The sequence below is a fragment of the Diabrotica virgifera genome, chromosome 8 (genome assembly GCF_917563875.1).
Source record: "Diabrotica virgifera virgifera chromosome 8, PGI_DIABVI_V3a".
Classification (NCBI taxonomy): domain Eukaryota; kingdom Metazoa; phylum Arthropoda; class Insecta; order Coleoptera; family Chrysomelidae; genus Diabrotica; species Diabrotica virgifera.
Window position 1 is genome coordinate 195758606 of NC_065450.1, and position 21722 is coordinate 195780327.

At 32.6% G+C, this 21722-nt stretch overlaps 1 protein-coding gene across 3 annotated transcripts in view; it reads right to left on the reverse strand.

Annotated features, from left to right (window-relative positions):
- The window catches only part of LOC114332812 (protein takeout), a 63547-nt gene that overhangs the window by 19217 nt on the left and 22608 nt on the right, over positions 1–21722 (reverse strand). The window contains exon 1 of one of the 3 annotated variants that reach the window (XM_050657429.1): positions 18568–18800. The exons of the other annotated variants lie outside the window; for them this stretch is intronic. Coding sequence (XP_050513386.1) covers positions 18568–18643 — 76 coding nt within the window. The 5' untranslated portion in view covers positions 18644–18800. Of the gene's footprint in view, positions 1–18567; positions 18801–21722 lie in introns of those variants that run through there. 3 annotated transcript variants of the gene reach the window in all.

The window sequence follows — 21722 nt, forward strand, 5'->3', positions numbered from 1 at the left end:
ATTATTTAGATATTGTACTAAACATTCTCATACATGCAACAGGAATATAAACTAAGTTAAAATAATTAAGTAAAAATAAATCTCTGGCGTAACAACATAAAAAACTAAAGATACATAACAGGTACATACATAACAGGTAAACATGAAAATAAATATCTATTTCAGAAAAATAAATATTGACTATAGAGATGACAGATAAATTATTTGTCAACCGCTCTTGACTGATGGTCGAACTTAAATAATGTTAAGTTTTAGTTTAGAAAGAGATCGTTCAGCAGTGGCAACAGATATGGGCAGAATGCGAAGAGCTATGTTAAATTTGGGTAAACTTAAATTAATTCAAGTATTATTTCAGTTCTCAATACAAGTACTATTCCAAAGATGCAGAGACGTCAATTGTCAATTGTGACAATAGGTAGGGTAGGTGGGGTAAAGGTAACCATTTTCAAAATTTTCATCTCTAGTGAATCTCCTAATGCTTGAATTGGCACAGAGTATAGATGAAAGTGAAATTGATACATTTTGTAATCATATTAGGCAAATGGAAATTCTTCAATATTATTTTTGTAGTGTTGATAACTTTTTGAAAAAAAAAATGTAAATGCGTACCTTTGCCCCACCCAATGGGGCAAAAGTACGTATGTGCGTACTTTTGCGGATTTGAGACATTTTGCAATTGAGACAAAATTAGCTGATAGAATGTCAAGCTCAACTTGATATTCACTTTGAAGATTGACTTGAAACATGCATTTGCCAAGTCTACCTCACTGAGGGCAAAGGTACGCACTGCGAACGTTTGCCCCATTTCAACGTTGGCAGTGCGTACCTTTGCCCCATTTGTGTGAGTACTTTCAACATGCCTAACCAATATTAATATCTGAGTTTGAAAGATTAAGAATTAGAATCAATTAATTTTTAAGAAAAATTAGATCAAAAGGTACAAAAATAATTTTTACCTCATTTTTGTTGTTGTGTTCGCCCTGATTGCGCCAAAGTTTCTCATCCAATGCTACTGAGTAGTACAAACATATGTCACAAGATGTTGTCGCCAACATATAAGAAGTTACTGAAAAATGTAAGTGCGTACCTTTGCCCCGTGCGTACTTTTGCCCCCACCTACCTACGCATGTCTGGTTGTTAATGAGATAGCGTTTGATCAACTACAGAACTCCAAAAATAATGTAAATACTAAAACAAGCAGAAATTAACAACCAAGATCTGAAATTAATTAGAAACATTTACTGGAATCAGACTACAAACCTCAGAGTTGAAGGTGAACACACCGAATACGTGAAAATCATGCGTGGAGTGAGACAAGGCTGTATTTTGTACCCACTAATTTTTAATCTCTATCCTGAAAGAATATTTATCGAAGCTTTGAACGAAACTGAAAAATAAATATCTACTAAACGAGTACCTGCTAAATAACATCAGGTATGCAGATGACACCAGAATATTTGCGGACAACCTAGAAGACCTGCAAGACAAAGGCTATGATCATTAGCAAGAAAAAGATAACAGAAGGGCAACTCTAAATCAACCAAACCCCTGTAGAAAGAGTGACGCACACAACTACTTCGGCACCATAATAAATGAAGAATGGACTATCAACCAAGAAATAAGAGCGCGCATTGGAAAATCTAAATCCACCTTCAACTTCAACTGTATGGGGGCCTTAAACCGTAGGGAGGACTCTGTCCATTTTTATGGTATTGAATCGTGGACCTTGAACGAAGATATGTACAGAAAATTGGAAGCTTTGTGATGTGGCTATACCGTAGAAATCTTGAAATCCCGTGGACTGACCGGGTCACAAATGAGGAAGTCCTCAGATTAATGAAGAAGTACCGAGAAGTACTGGCCACCATCAAATCTCGAAGTTAGAATACCTTGCTTGATATTCTGAATCACGATCTTTATCCGAATGTGTTATATCACATAAAGCATAACTAATTTCTGACAAATTTTTTTATAGTGGATTTAAAGCATCAATTCTGCTGGACCAGCGTGCATTAAATAAATGCTTTAAAGCCAGACTTGCACAGTGTTTTTATGATATCCTAACGTTTGGTAGAAGCTGAAAAAAAAATGGGTAAGTGTTATTTTGACCCGCATAAAATTTTTGTGAAAACTCTAGTGGCGCCCCTTAATTGCTGGCGACTGTGTGCGCCGCACACATTGCACACGTGGAGCCCTGTCTGTACTAAGGTAAGTTAGGTTCACTCAAACTATTTTTGTTTCCAAAATATGTGATTTAATTTATAACCTGCCTTGTTGTTACACCCTGTATAAAAGTGAGAAGAATACACGATAAACTCATAAGAGAAAAAGATAAAAGGCAACTGAAAACAACTTAGCAAAATCAGACAAGCAATGGATAAGATGAGAGACAATAAATTACTAGGAGATGATGGACTAGTTATCAAATCGCTCAAGAACGACAAATAGCCCAGTCGGGATAGCATTTGACCTTGCATGCTGAGCTGCCCCAAATTTTATTTTTCTAATCTTTAGGAAGGGTCAATATTAGTATAAATTTAAAATCTCGACTGAATTCCGCTGTTGCGTTAGCCGCCATCTTGATTTTAAACGAGAACAGTTTTTGCTCAATATCTCCGCCATTTTCAATTTTTGACAAAAAGTGTAGAAACTGAAATTGTTGAAAATGCGATTTTCTATAATTTCATATATTATAATTTTTTTCGTGTGGTCGATATTTTCCGAGTTATGAGGGGAAAATAGCGACAGTTGTAGCATAATTATTGAATTATTAAATTATCTCGTTTATTATTAGTTTTACAACAAATATAATATACCTATACAAAAATGAAGAGAATTAAATTTTGTACAATTTTGACGCCGTACTTTTTTTGATAAAATCAATATTTAAGGTAGTACGTATGTGATAAAGGTGCGAGCGTAAGACTTGATTGATTTTGTAGCAATTGTTTTTGTTCAATATCTCCGCCATTTTCAACTTTTCGACAAAAAGTATAAGAACTGAAATTGTTGCAATTACGATTTACTACAATTTTTCGAGAGAACCAGTGGCGGGTCTACAAGAGGGGAAATGGGAAAATTCCCCCCAACAGGGTCCAAAATTTAAAAAAAAATTGATGAAACATCACGATATATTAGCTGACATAAAACTTAAAATATCGACAGACAAATTCAACCAATAAAACCCGCTAGTTAATAAAATTAAGTGAACTTAATGCATATAATGTCTTTTATGTCTTTTATATATTTAGTTTGGTTGATGTTTCATTGGAAGTTGCAAAAATTGTATAAAATATAATTCTCTTTATTTTTGTTTATGTACAATTATGTCGTAAAGTTAATAATAAATGAGACAATTCAATAATTATGCTTCCCCTCCGCTTCCATTATTTTCCCCCTTAACTCGGAGAATATTGATCGTATAAAAAAATTGTGCCAAAAAATTGTAAGAAATTGCATTTCCAACAATTTTCTTACCCACAATTTATGTCGAAAAGTTGAAAATATCGGTGATATGAAGCAACAACAGTTCTCATTTAAAATCAATATGGCGGCTAATGCAACCGCGGAATTCAGTCGAGATTTTAAATTTACACTACTATTGATCTCTCCTAAAGGATAGAATTATAAAATTTGGGGCAGCTCGGAAACAAAATTTAATTCAATAATTATGCTCCCCCCACCACTTTTTACTATTTTCCCATGTAACTCGGAAAATATCAACTGCATGAAAAAAATTGTTAAAAAGAAATTGTAGGAAATTATATTTTGAACAATTTTAGTTGAAAATGGCGTAGATATTGAACAAAATCAATTGCTATAAAATCAATCCGGTCTTACGCTCGCGCCATTCCCGCATACGTACTACCTTAAATATTAATTTTAGCAAAAAAATTAAAGAAACCAAAATTGTGTAGAATTTAATTCTCTTCATTTTCGTATAGGTACATATTTGTTGTAGTACTAATAATAAACGAGATAATTCAATAAGTCAATAATTATGCTCCAACTCTCACTATTTTCCCCTCATAACTCGGAAAATATCGACCGCACGAAAAAAATTGTAATAAATGAAATTATAGAAAATCGCATTTTCAACAATTTCAGTTTCTACACTTTTTGTCAAAAAATTGAAAATGGCGGAGATATTGAGCAAAAACGGTTCTCGTTTAAAATCAAGATGGCGGCTAACGCAACAGTGGAATTCAGTCGAGATTTTAAATTTATACTAATATTGACTCTCCCTAAATACTAGAAAAATAAAATTTGGGGCAGCTCCTAATGCAAGGTTAGGCCTGTTATTCGTCTAACCCGACTGGACTAAAAAAGGAAAGCCCAAAAGGAGATGGTTGGATGACGTGGAAGACGACCTGAAAACCATGAATATAAGACAATGAAGGAGAAGGGTACAAAAAAGATCTGAATAGAAGGACGAAGGACATTGCCAGACAGGCAAAGACCCATCCAGAGGTTATGATGCCTAAAGAAGAGATATTAATTAAATATATAATATTAAGTTACGAATTTTAATTACAGATGGTAAGCAGGAAACCCATTAAGAACGCCCGGCACGGCACAGCCCGGCACAGCACAGGCCGGCACGTTCAAAAACCCATTTGTAACGGCCGGCACGGCACGGCACGGCACCGGAAAAATGATCATTTGCCATGGAGACCTCGTCGGAAGAAGAGGTTATAATAGTAAGTGAAATTTGTACTGAGATTGAAACAGATGAAAATGCAAAATTACGATGGAAACATCGGCTTTGGGTTCACGATATATTAAAAAAAGAAGAGAATATGGCGATTTTTATCATCTTTTCCCGCATAAAGATGATCCGAAATTTCTCAAATATTTTCGAATGTCTCAAACCAAATTTTATATTTCCATAAGTATTTCAAAACAATCAACGCGCTTTCAATTAAAAAATCAACAATATATCTGCTTACTACTAACAATTATGACGCACTGGCGCCGACTGGCCGTTCGACTGACCGCCGAGCTGGCCGCTCATAATAGTCGGAGGGATAGAAGCGGATTTTGTGCGTGATAAGTAATATGGAAAAACTATACGGGGATATGTTGAATTGGTTGTGTACATGACTTTCACCAACGGCCGGAAACCAGAGTTGGGGCCGAAGGTAGTTATAAGGGGTCAAAGTCGCGGATTTTATTATTTTTTTATGATGCTCATGATCGAGATAGTGCACCAAAATTTGGGAATAAGTAGGTCATGACGTAACTAAGTAAAATCTCTAGGGGCGTAACGCTGCGTGGCCGACAAAGAGGTTGGGGGTAGGGGTGAATATAAAAATTATAAAGGGTTTTTTGCGACGTTCGTGATAGAGATAGTGGACCAAAATTTGGGAATAAGTAGATCATGACATTACTAAGTAAAATCCCCAGAGCCGGAAACCAGAGTTAAGGATGAGGGTAGTTATAAGGGGTCAAATTCGCCGTTTTTATTATTTTTTTTGTGACGCTCATGATCGAGAGAATGCACCAAAATTTGGGAATAAGTAGGTCATGACATAATTAAGTAAAATCTCCAGGGGTAGCACGCTGCGTGGCCGACAAAGGGGTGGGGCAGGGGTGAATACAAAAAATATTAGGGGTTTTTTTGCGACGTTCGTGATTGAGAGAGTACACCAAAATTTGGGAATAAGTAGACCATGACATAACTAAGTAAAATCCTCAGAGCCGGAAACCAGAGTTGGGCATGACGGTAGTTATAAGGGGTCAAAACCGCCGTTTTTATTATTTTTTTTTGTGACGCTCATAATCGAGATAGTGCACCAAAATTTGAGAATAAGTAGGTCATGAGGTAACTAAGTACAATCTCCAGGGGTGGAACGCTGCGTGACCGGCAAAGGGGTGGGGGTAGGTGTGAATATAAAAAATATAATGGGTTTTTTGCGACGTGCTAGATTGAGATAGTGCACCAAAATTTGGAAATAAGTAGACCATGACTTAGCTAAGTAAAATCCCCAGAGCCGGAAACCAGAGTTGGGGATGAGGGTAGTTTTAATGGGCCAAAGTCGCAGTGTGTATTATTTATTTTTGGGACTCGGCACAACATTTGTCCCCCACGCAGCATTCCGCCCCTGGAGATTTTACTTAGTAATGTCATGATCTACTTATTCCCAAATTTTGGTGCACTCGATCACGAACGGCAAAAAAAACCCCATATATTTTTATACTCACCCCTTCCTACCACCCCTTTGTACCCCAAGCAGCGTTCCGCCCCTGAAGATTTTACTTAGTTACGTTATAACCTACTTATTCCCAAATTTTGGTGCACTATCTCCATCATGAGCACCACAAAAAAAATAATAAAAACCGCGATTTTACCCCTTATAACTACCCTCGTCCGCCACTCTGGTTTCCGCCTCTGGGGATATTACTTAGTTATATCATGGTCTACTTATTCCCAAATTTTGGTGCACTATCTCAATCACGAACGTCGCAAAAAACCCCTTACATTTTTTTATATTCATCCCTGCCCCACCTCTTTGTCGGCCACGCAGCGTTCCACTCCTGGAGATTTTACTTAGTTACGTCATGACCTACTTAATCCCAAATTTTGGCGCGCTATCTCGATCATGAGCGTCACAAAAAAAATAATAAAAAACGGAACTTTGACCCCTTATAACTACCTTCCTTCCCCATTCTGGTTTCCGGCCCTGGGGATTTTAATTGTTTATGCCATGGTCTACTTATACCCAAATTTTGGTGCACTATCTCAATCACGAACGTCGCAAAAAACCCCTTATATTTTTTATATTCACCCCTACCCCTACCCCTTTGTCGGCCACGCAGCGTTGAGCCCCTAGAGATTTGTACTTAGGTACGTCATGACCTACTTATTCCCAAATTTTGGTGCACTATCTCGAACATGAGCGTCATAAAAAAAATAATAAATTCCACGACTTTGACCCCTTATAACTACCCTCGGCCCCAACTCTGGTTTCCGGCCGTTGGTGAAAGTCATGTATACAACTAGTTCAACATATCCCCGTATAGTTTTTCCATATTACTTATCACGCACAAAATCCGCTCCCAGCTCTTAGACTATAATGGGTTACGTTGCATTTAAAACTATACAAATGAATTTGGACTGTCATGTGCCGTGCCGGGCGTTCATAATGGGTTTCCTGCTTTAAGCAGGAAACTCAGTCCAAATTCATTTGTACAGTACTATCCGTTGCAAGATAATTCGGATGGAATTCCCCAGATTAAGAGACTGGGCCGATATCAAGCACAAAATGACTGTAGTCACTTAATGCTGTAACGAATAGTCACCCTTCGTCTTTCGTTACATTAGGTTTAATTTTATTAAATTAAATTAAATCAAAATTAAAATTAAATTCAAATTAAGATTAAATTCGAAATATCTTGCAACTCATCATCATCAGTAGCTCGACAACCCTTTTTGGGTCCTGGCTTGTTCTAGGATTTTCCGCCATTCTGTTCTGTTCCTTGCTTTGTTCTTCCAGTGGGTAATCTCAAGTGTTTTCAGATCTTGTTCCACTTGTTCCATGTATCTAAGTTTGGGTCTTCCCTTTGACTTTCTCCCTACTGGTGTTTGCTTCATTATGTGTTTTGGTGTTTCGGTCTCCAACATTCGTTCAACATGGCCCGTCCAGCGCAGACGTCCGATCTTTATGGATGTTATGACGTCGGGTTCGTTGTATGCTGCGTATAGTTCAAAATTATATCTTCTGCGCCATACGTCATTTTCTTTCACCCCCTTATATATGTGTCTAAGGATTTTTCGTTCAAACGTACATACCTAATAAGTTCTCATCGCTTTTCGTCAGTGTCCATGTCTCTGATCCATATATAAGACCGGTTTTATCAGGGTTTTGTATATTTTGCATTTGGTTTTTCTCGTGATGTTGTTAGATCTTAGATGTTTAATGAGTCCATTATATGTTTTATTAGCAATATGTATTCTTCTCTTAACTTCTTCGCTGACATTGTTATCTGCGGTAACTAGTGAACCTAGATATGTAAAATTTTTTACGCTTTTCTTGCAACGAATAGTAGTTTTAAATGTAACGTAACCCATTATGAGCGGCCAGCTCGGTCAGGCACAGTCCAGCACGCAAAACGGAACTGCCAAAATTCTCCGAGGAGAGTAAAATCCGTTGAAGTCGAACGGCCTGAACGGCCAGTCGGCGCCAGTGCGTCATAATAGTTGGTAGTAAGCAGGTTAATTTTTTAATTGAAAGCGCGTTGTTTGTTTTGAAATATGGAAATATAAAATTTGGTTTGAGACATTCGAAAATATTTGAGAAATTTTGGATCATCTTTATGCGCGAAAAGATGATAAAAATCGCCATATTCTCTTCTTTTTTTAATATTTCGTGAACCCAAAACCGATGTTTCCGTAGTAATTTTGCATTTTCGTCTGTTTCAATCTCAGCACAAATTTCACTTACTATTATAACCTCTTCTTCTGACGAGATCTCCATGACAAATGATCATTTTTCCAGTGCCGTGCCGTGCCGGCCGTTACAAATGGGTTTTTGGACGTGCCGGCCTGTGCTGTGCCGTGCCGGGCGTTCATAATGGGTTTCCTGCTTAATTGTTATAGAATAAGAGCCGCTATAGGTGAAATTTCTTAATCATTTTAGGCACGATGGGACCCTATAACTTAAATAGTAGAACCTAAAAACAAACGTTTGAACACTGTGCCGTCACTTTTCAGTGGCACATGCGTCGACAGTGGCGCATCAAATTTTCCATTTATGGACGGGAAAAATAAATTAAAAGTTACCCTCCCTTACTAACAGAATTAATTTTTTTTACTTTTTAAGTTCTATGTGATTAAGACATAAGATTCATCGTAATTTTAACCCACCACCCCCTTCCCCCTGCCCCCACCATCAAAACTTCATTTTTCGTTTTTATTTTTTTTTGGTGAGTTGCAATGAATTTTAAAATTTCAAAAAATTCACACGCACAGCTGAGGCTTTTATAAAACATGTCTATTTTTTATAGACCTATAGGTAGAGTGTACATAACCTCAAAAAATTAAAAGACATTTTTTTTTTCAAAAAAGCGTATAACTTTTTTTGAGAAATAGCTGCAGGTCTAATTTTTTCTTAATCTTGTGTGTTTTATCAAACACTATATTTTTAATTTTTTTCAGATTTTTCCGTAAGGCTCCCCACCTTCAAGAATCCGAAAAACTGTTTTTTGGGAGATTTTGGGGGATTTTCCGTATTTTATAGACTTCATAATATATCAAATCAATTTTGTTTTTTGAGGTTATATGTAACTTGAAGTAACTGAGTCCTTTAGAATATTTAAAAATCAGAAAAACACGTTCAAACCCCCCAAAACCCCCTTAAAAAACAGTTTTGTGGATTTTTGAAGGTGACCAGCGTTACAGAAAAATCTGAAAAAAATTAAAAATATAGTGTTTGATAAAATACACAAGACTAAGAAAAAATTAGATCTACAGCTATCCCCAAAAAAGAGTTATATACTTTTTTCGAAAAACAAAATTTAAAAAAATTTTTGAGGTTATGTACACTCAACCTACAGGTCTATAAAAAATAGACGTGTTTTATAAAAGCCTTAACTATGCGTGACAATTTTTTGAAATTTTAAAATTGATTGCATTCCACCAAAAAAAAAATAAAATCGAAAAATAAAGTTTTTGATGGTGGGGGCAGGGAGAAGGGGGTGGTGGGTTAAAATTACGATGAATCTTATGTCTTAATCACAAAGAACTTTAAAAATGAAAAAAATTAAATTCTGGTAATGAGGGAGGGTATTTTTTAATTTATGTATCCCGTCCATAAGTGGAAAGTTTGATGCGCCACTGTAGATGGCAGTAGATGCATGTGCCACTGAAAAGTGACGGCACAGTGCTCAAACGTTTTCTTTTAGGTTCTACTATTTAAGTTATAGGGTCCCGTCGTGCCTAAAATGATTAAGAAATTTCACCTATAGCGGCTCTTAGTCTATTAGTATACAGAAACACGAATAAGTATTATTAATCATTAATAATGTTTGTATTTTGACAACGGCATCCGATTTGGACGCCAAAACGCTAATAAAATCATTTTTTTAGTAAATTTGTGGCGTATTTCCCATTAAAAATAGTTAATATGAATAAGTCACTTTAATTGTTTGTTCGTTACACAATATCTTTGGATATGAGATTGAAAAAGTGACATCACTAAACCAAATTTATTATTATGGTTGACTCCTTTAACGCATATACAATTAATCACACGTTAATTTATATTATAATGACGCAACAAAGGTGCCATCACAGGATATAACATAATTCATAACTACTAAGTAATTATTTTAACAAATGGTAAAGGATTTATGAATTCGCTGTAGTTTAATCTAACTTATATAGGCCTGGATCCCCCGTAGTTGATTAATAGCAAGCTGAAAATTTGTTAATAGCTTAACGGTGTCTAGTCGGACAAACTTTGAAGTACAGGAACACTGGAACAGGAGAAGTTTTAAGTGAGGAACATGATTTTAATTGTGGAACGTGTCATCCTCAAAAGTTTATGTTTGTGAAAACAAGCAGGTTGTTTTTACGTTTATTCAATTGCAAACTTTATATAATATATGAAAAAATGTTTGTCCGACACATATTGTCCGATAAAAATTGTCCGACTAGACACCCTTAAGCTATTAACAAATTTTCAGCTGGTTATTAATCAACTTTTTGGGTACGCGGGATTCAGGCCTATAGATATTTGAGGTAAAATAATTACAAAACTTTATCTTTTTAAAACATAAAAAAACTTTAAAATAACGATCGCAAAAAGTTTTAAAATTAATTTGTCTCTTTGAAAACTGCAAAATAAAGCAAAATCGTTCATGTAATTGTTTATACACTAGTAAAAATGAAAGAATACCCATGAACGATCACATCAATCACTTATTTTGTATTTGCTATCTCTTTCTATAACAAATGGTTGTTATTTATAGAAAAAGACAGCAAAAACAAAATAAGTGATTGATGTGATCGTTCATGGGTATTCTTTCATTTTTCCGACTGTAACTATTGTCAAAATTAACCTAAGTATTTGTTATGGCCCCCAAGGGTGTGTATTTTCTGTAACAAACTTTCATCCCATCTTTCCCTCAATTATTTTAAAAGTTATTCTATTTGTTTCACCAAGAGATAAGACCTTTTTTGCAATACAGCCAGAAAAACATGTAGACCAGGGCGCATCTGTAAAAATATTAGTACATTAGGAAGTTGAGAGGTGACTCAATTTTTTTTGCAGAAATTGCTTGAAAATAACTCAAATAATAATATATGAGTTATCCTCCCTCTCAAAATGGTCCGGAACATTGTTTAAATAATCAAAATGTCAAAAAATGAAGGGAAAGTTCGATTTTTCTCTTCGTTTTTTGATTATAACTTTAAAAGTATTCATTTCAAAGAAAAGTTGTACTGAGATAAAAGTCGCATAATTAAATTTCCTATAATATAGAATTGATTAAAAATTTAGAAAATAGTCACCCTTTTTGCAAAATAGCAATAATTGCGAAAAAACATACAAAAACAAGTATTCGCATTTTACGTTTTTCAACCATTTGTGTTACACTTAGGACCTTCATATTTAACCCAGAAAAACTTTATGATACAGTTAAATAATACTGTAAATTTTATTAAGATCGGTTTAATAGATTTTGCAATATAAATTTTGCAATCCAGCTTTCGCAAAAAAAATTCATTTTTTCAAAATGTTACATGACTAAAAATAAAGCAGATAGTTGAAAGTTGAAATTTTTTTTTGTTTATAGAAGTGTACTGTACCTTTCATTTGCAATTTGCAAAATTAAAATAGATTAACTACCACGGCGTCAGGAATTTTTTTAAATAAACATTAATTATTGTGATACGCGCAGGACAGCGGATAGTTTGCTCTGATTGGGCATTCCAATGACCTTTGGTAATGATTGATACATTTTAATTTTTATTACATTTCGATGTAAATTAATAAATTTGTTTTTTGCAAAATAAAAACACATACTTTATCCTTTGAAATAACACTTTTTTCAGCAAAAACTTTCTTTGTTCATATATTTTAACTTAAAGAATAAAAATTTATTATTTTTAAACATATGCAATTGTTTAAACAATATTTCACAAACAATAATAAAATTAGTTTGATTTTTGTGGAATTAAAATATTAAAATACAACAAAATATAGAGTAAGAAAATAATATATTAGATAAAGATTGGAAAAAATTTTAGTGGAAATCAATTTAGTGTGAATCGAACACCTCTGTCCTGCGCGTAGCACCAAAAATTAATGTTTATTTAAAAAATTTCCTGACGCCGGCCGTGGTAATTATTCGATTTTAATTTTGCAAATTGCAAATGAAAGGTACAGTACACTTCTATAAGCAAAAAAAATTCAACTTTCTATCTGCTTTATTTTCAGTCCTGCAACATTTAAAAAAAATGATTTTTTTTGCGAAAGCTGGATTGCAAAATTTATTTTGAAAAATCTATTAAACCGATCTTAATGAAATTTACAGTGTTTTACTATATCATAAAGTTTTTCTGGGTAAAATATGAAGGTCCTAAGTGTAGCATAAATGGTTGAAAAACGTAAAATGCGAATACTTGTTTTTGTATGTTTTTTTTTTCGCAATTATTGCTATTTTACAACAAGGGTGACTATTTTTTAAATTCTTAACCAATTCTATATTGTAGTAAATTTAATTACGCTTTTGTTATGTCAGTACAACTTTTCTCAGAAATGAATAGTTTTAAAGTAATAATCAAAAAACCAATAAAAAATCGAATTTTTCCTTCATATTTTGACATTTTGATAATTTAAACAATGTTCCGGACCATTTTGAGTGGGAGGATAACTCAAATATTATTATTTGAGTTATTTTCAAGCAATTTCTGCAAAAAAATTTGAGTCACCTCTCAACGTCCATCTCAAAACAGATGCGCCCTGGATTAATGAACAAGTGGTAATTCTACGCATACCACAAGTTTAGGAGTTAGATTATCAACATGCATAAAAAAAAGTGAACAAAAATTTTTTACATTGCAAAACCTTTCTACAAAATTATGGTTAGGTACTTTTGATTTATAATAGTCCAGGATGTATCGTCGCCCCCGTTAGGTAAATTATTTCGATTAGTTCTTTTTTGCAAAAACTTACTCAAAAATAGGTCCTTGTTTAGTTTAAACAGTTTTTTTTAAACAAATTCAAAGAATCAATATTTTCACTTTGGACAATTTTTTAGATTCTTTGGGTCATTCTGAGCAAAATAAGGTCTTTTGAGCGAAATTTATATTTTTTGACATACCTACCTCGTATACTATTAATAAAATTTTATATCTGATGATTGTTTTTAGAATATGCAGAACTTTTTATGAAGAATAATTTTTTTCGAAAGATTAATAATAAAAAGGTTTCCCATAATATGTAAAAAAACATATTATGGTTCGAACCATAATATGTCCCCTAAGTTGGTACCATAATATGGTTTTTTACATATGGGGGACATATTGTACATATATATACTCGTTAATGTGAGTAAAAATATAACTTCTACTATTTTGCCACAAAAAGATCCCATTTCCTATCTCCCCAATTCAGGAGTGTTCTCGAATTCATTCTTTTTAAGACCAATCGATATATCTGAACTGATCCAAACTATCAATAGTATCAAAAGCAAATCATCCTGTAGTACTGATGGACTATCCATAAAAATCTTCTCAAATCTCACAGAAAATGTGTTGGAAATCCTCGTCTCACTAATTAATGATTCCTTTGAAAGAGGCAAATTCCCAGAGTGCCTAAAGATAGCCATTATTATTCCCCTTCATAAGGGTGGTGAAAAATCTAATGCTTGCAACTATAGACCTATTGCCTTACTACCGGTACTTTCAAAAATTATTGAGAGACTCTTAAAAACCCTGTCTTATGTCCTTTCTCATTGATAACAACATCTTATCACAAAATCAGTTCGGCTTTTTAACTAATAAATGTACCACGGATGCCTTGTTTTCTGTGCTTCATGAGGTTTACCAAGCACTAAACAATAATCTTTATACTGCCACTGTTTTCTGTGACTATGCCAAAGATTTTGATTGTGTAAATCACGACATTTTGATTAAAAAACTAAATTTCTATGGGAGTCGAGGTATTTCTTTGAATTGGTTCCAATCTTACTTGAATAATAGGAAACAACTAGTTAGAGCAAATGATACTGACTCTAGTCTCAAAAACATTGTATGTGGAGTACCACAAGGTTCAGTATTGGGTCCTCTACTGTTCCTTATCTTTATAAATGACATCACTAACTTAAAAATCGATGGAAAAATTTTTCTTTTTGCTGATGATACCAGTATCACTTGGAGCAACTCAACTATTGCATCTCTTCATGCAACTATAACTTCTGATTTGCTTACGATAAAAGCCTGGTCTGACTCTAATTTACTCTCTTTTAACGTGGATAAGACAGTAGCATTATCCTATAAAAGTGCTCTTCAACCCCTGCTTGTTAATAACAGCCAGATCTCTACCGTTGATTCTGTAAAATTTCTTGGTATTTTTTTAGACAGCAACCTCAAATGGTCCCTTCATATCGATTTGCGCCTCAGCCTGCTATGCTATAAGATCTGTTTCGAAAGAACTCAATTTATCATCTTCTAAACTAACATATTTTTCTTTGTTCGAGTCTCATCTTCGATATGGTCTTCCTTTTTGGGGTTCTAGTACAGCTGCCCAGTTAGATGTTATTTTTAAATTACAAAAAACAGCAATAAGGTATCTGTTTGGCCTCAGAAGAACAACACATTGTAGAAGTTACTTCAAAGATCACGGCATTTTAACCCTTACATTTTTATATATTTTAGAAACTGTTTGCTTAATTCGTAAACACATGCATGTCTTTGCAGCAAGGCCTCGTCATGACTACTCCACCAGAAATTCAAATTTTGATGTCTATTTACCGATCCCGTCCTCTGAGTTAGTAAAGAAATCTATATTATATTCCGCAAAAAAACTATACAACTATCTTCCTTTACAACTCAAATCTGCAACATCTTTCCCCAAGTTCCGTAAAATGACAAAAGCTCATCTATCTAAAAGACCATATTATTCAGTAGAAGAGATTCTTAATGACTAACTAAGAAATTACAGTAATGTACAAATAACCAAACTTATCTATATTTGGGTGTCACATGCAGCAGCTTAAACTTATTAGTTCCTATGTCTATAAATAGTTTACTTTGTTGTATATTCACTTTGCAATTTCTATAAATTGTTGCAATATATCGATTTTGTTTTTTTTTCTTTACTTTATTAACTTATATTTTGTATTTATGTATATATTTTTTATATTGACGATTTATCAAATTTCAGAAAATTGTATTTATTATTGTTATTGTTAGATGTTATTTATTTATTTTTTTCTGACTTTAATTAAGCTTTATCCATAAAATTTGTATTTTCAGTGACAATAAAGCATATTTCTATTCTATTCTATTCTATATACAATATGTCCCCCTAAGTTGGAACCATAATAATATGATTTTTTACATATTATGGAAAACTTTTTTATTATTAATCTTACGAAAAAAAATTATTTTTTATAAAAAGTTCTGCATGTTCTAAAATCTAAAATACAATCATCAGATATTAAATTTTATCAATAGTATACGAGGTATGTCAAAAAATATTAATTTCGTTGAAAAGTAAAGTAACTTTATATTTCACAATATCGAAAATTCTTATATATATAATTATGCACAAATGTATAATAAATCAACTTACGTATACTGAACTTATGTGAAATCACCCCTGCCAAGAAAAAATCCAGGAGAAAACAACCGAAAAAACCTTGCAAATTACTTGAAAAGCAAACTGTGTCGCTCTTTTTATTTTTTTTTTTTTTTTTAACAGAAATGAACTTAAAATGTAAATGAAAGCCTCTCAGTCAAACTATTGTCCACAACCACAAGGTGATATGATCCGTATGCACGCCAATAGTGAATATAAAATTCTTAATTGTATGTCAAAAAATGCGCAATACCTATCTCTTAAAACCTACCAAATTTCATTTGCCTATCTCAACCGGTTTTAGAGCAATACATAAATTATCAGTTTGTAAGAAAACATTCAACATCCCCTATCTCGGAAACGAAGCATTTGTGGATATATGTTTTTAAAGCAAACGGTCATTATTTTTTCACTCAGAATTACCCCTTAAAGTTTGTCGCACTTATTTAGAAACACCCTGTATTGGTGAAGCATTGCTAGTTGTTAAAGTAGGTATCTAACTTTTTTATTATCCGTCATAAGCGAATGAATAAAAAAACAGAATGTTAAGAAAACCTGAGGCTATAGTTGGGTTTTAATTTCAGTATTTTATAAATGCTAGAATATTCCACAGAGTGTGGTGAATATTATTACAGGGATATTGTTAAAGAATAAGGCTATAAAATATTAAAAAACTCACTTAAATCGGACAACATTGTAGGAAATTCGAGACATCAAAACTGACCCATTTCATAGGGTGTCCGTTTCTCTGAACGTGCAGTGTATATACAGGGTGCACCAAACCTCTGGTTTTCTTTGATTACGGCTAAACTATGGGATATACAAAAAAATGTTTTTTACAAAACTAATGTATGTCAAAACCGTCTATAATTTAAAATTATTTTCGATTATACAGGGTGAGTCAGAACGACGGTATGAACCAAAGTTATATTTTTTTAGATGGAACACCCTATACTATGTTAAATCATTTTTGAATATAGTTTTTGAAAATATGAAAAATTTTTTTATAAGGTCTTATAGGCCTAAAGTTAATAATTTTCGAAATATTTACATTTTTATTGAAAAAAATGGTAATATTACAACCTTTCTTCTGGTATAAGGTTGTATGTAATACATAGCATGTTTGGTTTTGTAAATATTTAAAAAAGAACTATAGATTTTACGTTTGGTGGATATTTTATATCGGTGATAGTTTTAATTAAATTTTTTTGCAAAAAAATATAATCTGATTTTAGAGACAAACACTAAAATATCAAAGATAAAAATAAAAACGTAATTTAAGATTAAAATAAAAGGTATGCAAGTGCAACTTAATTGAATTTAATAACTTTAAAATTATGTTACAAACAATCTTTTACCATACTAATAAGTAATTAATGTGGAAAAATTAATTATTAAATTAAACAACCAATTTTAAAATCTACCCTAGAAACTTTTCTACCCTAGTAACTTTATTGTACCCAATTTTGTTAGTTAAATTGTATTTAAGAGTAAGATCAGTTAATTTTTTAAACTTTTAAACTTACTAATAATTTTAAACTTTTTAAACTTTTAAACTTTTTAATTTACCTACATCATGAGAACGTATAAAGTATGCTTTGAAACAAATGAACTTTATAGAAGTATATTATGAAGTAAATAGTATCTATGTAGTCGTCTCACAAAAGCTGGTAATAATTTCTCATGGTTTTAATAAATAATTGGCTGATACATCATTTAACATTAATTTGTTTCAAAGCATACTTTATAATAATTATATTCTCAAGATGTAAGTAAATTTAAAAGGTAAATTATAAGTTTAACTGATCTTACTCGTAAATACAATATAACTAACAATTAATTTGGTATAGGAAAGTGTGTGGTAGAAAAGTAGATATCAAATTTGGTTGTTTATTTAATTTATAACTAAGTTATAGTAACTAATTTATGCATTCATTAGTATGGTAAAATATTTTTTGTAAAATAATTTTAAGTTATTAAATTCAATTGAATTGTACTAGTATACCTACGATTTATTTTAATCTTTAATTACGTTTCTATTTTCATATTTGATATTTTGATGTATGTTTCTAAAATCAGATTATAATTATTTTTTTTGCAAAAAAATTTTTTAATAAAAAATCCGCAAAAACCTAAAATTTATAGTTTTTTTTTAAATATCTACAAAACGAAACATGCTAGTTACATACAACCTTATACCAAAAGAAAGGTTGTAATGTTTACTACAAAAAGCAATACTAATATACATGGTATCCCATTTAAAAAAAAAATGAGAAAATTTTGTATTTGCAAATAGTGATCACACTGTATATTTTATGGCTATATGTTAATTTATTTAAAAATAACAGTATACTAAAAAAACTTTGACAATGTCATTTAAATTTTTAATACCTTGAAAGCCTAATTTACAGCCTTTTGAATATTACCATTTTTTTCAATAAAAGTAAATATTTCGAAAATTGTAAACTTTAGGCCTATAATACCTTATATAAATTCTTAATATTTTTAAAAAAATATTCAAAAATAATTTAATATATATAGGGTTTCCATTTAAAAAAACCAAATTTTGGTTCGTACCGTCGTTCTGACTCACCTTGTATAATCGAAAATAATTTTAAATTATAGACGGCTTCGATATACATTAATTTTGTTAAAAACATTTTTTGTATATCTCATAATTTAGCCGTAATCAAAGAAAACCAGAGGTTTGGCGCACCCGGTATATTTGATAATGCACATAATGTATAATAAATCAACTTACGTATAGTAAACTTGTGGGAAATCACCCCTGCCACGAAAAGATTCAGAAGAAAACAGAAGAAGAATTTCCCGTTCATGTTCGTCGATAAAACCTTGCAAATTACTTGAAAAACAAACCGTGTCGCTCTTTTTATAGGAAACAGAGATGAACGTAAAATGTAAATGGAAGCCTCTGAGTCAAACTATTGTTTTGTTTTACCTGATAAATATTTCATTACCTCAACTGGATTGTGGTCGACTACAAGGAAAATAATATAATCGGATATTTTTAATCTATATGCTAATTAGGAAAATTGGTTAGACGATTATTAGAACCTGTAGAATCTTATGGCTTAATGAAAACTCATACAGAGCGGTACATTTTTTTTGTTAGATATATAATATCGTACATCCCGTTCAAAAGTCTCAAAAAGTTTCATTTTTGTGTTTATCTCACCAACAAAATGCACGATGCATCATTAGTCCAGGAACCGAAGCTTTTCACCTCGCAATTGTTACAGAATGGATCGATTTGCTTGAACATTTGAGAATAAGTAGTGGATAGTCCAGGGATTAAAATCTATATGATGCCGAATGGCGCTTTTACTATGGGGATGGTTGCCACCCCATCTCGGGGGTGGAAATTTTTTATTATATTTTGACTACAAAAGTTGATAAAAACGTTCATTCTAAGCAAAAAATGTTCTATACATTTTTTTGATAAAGTTAATAGTTTTTGATTTATTCGCTATCGAAAGCGTTAGTTTTATATCGACAAAATCAATGTTTTTCGATAATACTCATTTACGGTTCACTCAATTTTTGACGTAGAAAAATTTTTTTCAAACCAAGTTCTTGGGAATTAAAATACCTACAATTTCATATTTAAACATTTTTTCGTATTTCTGATGCTAATCTTTCTATTCTGAAGAAAATGGCATTTTTTACCAAACTACAAAAACTCCAGTTATTTTAAAACTAATCATTGTAAGCCAGCCAAACTTCTAGAATTTATTAATAATACATAAATAAAGAAGAATTAATAAGGCCAATGACTAAAAACACCGCTAACTTACATTATTATGCTTCCAATTGGATTTCTCCTTTTTCTTTCAAAAAAATATATTGATTTTTTAACCGAAAATGTTTTAGAACGTCTTAGAAACGTCTTAGAACGTTTGGTAAAAAATAATTTTGTAGGTTTTTACAAGATCTATAAACCTATTAATAATAAATCTTTTTAAAATCCTCAGTCACAAAAGAGATGACTTTGAAAGGGTTGGTAAAGGTGGTTTTTGCATGTTATTACAAGATTTAATTGTCAATAGCTCACTCAATTTTTGCCGTAGAAAAAAATTTTTGCAAACCAGGCTCTTGGAAATTAAACAAGCTACAATTTCATATTTAAACATTTTTTAGTATCTCTGATGCTAATCTTTCTATTCTGAAGAAAAGTCCACTTTTTCCAAACTACAAAAATTTGTTATTCGCTTTTAACTCCATTTTTTTAAAACCTAATCATTTTATGCCGATCAAACTTCTAGAACCTATTAATAATACATAAATAAAGAAGTCCAAATAAGGTCAATGAATAATTTTAATTAGGGTGGTGATTAGGAGGTGGCTTCCGATCACTTTTTCGCTGAAAAAAATAGGGACTGACATTCTTTTCATTATAAATCACTTAATTTTTGAGCTAGAGACTTTTTTTTATTTCTGGAGATAGATATTTTTAAATACTTTAAATTAGTTTTAACAAGTTATCCTCGAAAAATGCATAGTTTTCCCGTCTTTTGACTTTGAAACTACAATATTTAGCATTTGACGAAGAAGAGCTAACATATAATAAAGTATAGCTCGATTACTATTGGTCTTAAAGAAAATTAAAAAACGGTTTTGTTTATTTTTTTAAAATGTACATTTTTGTTAAGTAAAGTTGTTTTGATAAAAACTTTTTGAATTATTAGCAGAAAACCTATTAAAAACATTGATTTTTTCGATATAAAACTAACACTTTCGATAGCAAATAAATTGAAAACTATTAATTTTATCAAAGAAATGTATAGAACGTTTTTTGCTTAGAATGAATGTTTTTACCAACTTTTGCGGTCAAAATATAATAAAAATTTCCACCTCCAAGATGGGGTGGCAACCACCCCCATGGTAAAAGCGCCTCTCAGCATCATATAGATTTTGATCCTTGGACTATTCACTACTTCTCAAATTTTCAAGCAATTCGATTCATTCTGCAAAAATTGCGATGTTTTGTCCTATTTGAAGCTTCATTACTTGGACTACATCTTTTTCCTCAAAAAACTGTAATATCACAACCTTTAAAATATTTCAGAAGATGGAGCAAACCGATGTCACAATTAAAATTTAAAGCTCATGGTCCGGTAAAAACGGCGTAGAATAGGTTACACCCCAGACGAGCGACTGTGCCAGCCACTCTACATAAGAACCCACAGTAAATCATCGAAAACTACTTTTGTGGATCCACAGCGTAGCGCTGCAGCGTGGTCCGTTTGGTTTTGCCCTAATAAGCACAGTATTATCACACAAAAGGTGCGCTAGGGGAGGGACAACACTTGGAACATACTGATAGGTCAAAATATCTTGGAGTCATACTAAACCGGTCAGTAACATAATATGAATTCAACTGTCAGGGTACAATACAAAAGATTACTACGAGAAACAACCTTCTCCGAAAACTTGCAAGGAGCATGTGGGGTGCAAACCTATAGGTCTTAAAGTCCCTGCTTGTCCCGTGTGGGGTAGATCTAGACACGCCCAACAAGTCACCACTAACCGCTACATTAAATGAAACATGTAACATGAAACACTATTCCTCTATCGCCACCGTACCGGGCAACCGGATTCGCATCGTCAGAAGACCAGAGGTGCATCTCGCAATATGTGGAGAAGTTCAGGTACTCTCCATATCTAAAAGGCACCAATTATGTATACGGGTTTAACGAACGGCCAGGAACCAGCCGGCTTAAATCAAAGAACAGTTTATGAGAAACGTCAGCATCGAAACACCAGAACTGTTCCCCCTACACCCACAACCTAATCGAATGAACCTGGACTGGAGAACCTGGCGAACGCTCAACCGCGTACGCACCAGCGTTGCCCCTGTAAAACAAAACCTCATTAAATGGGGTATAAAGTCAGATA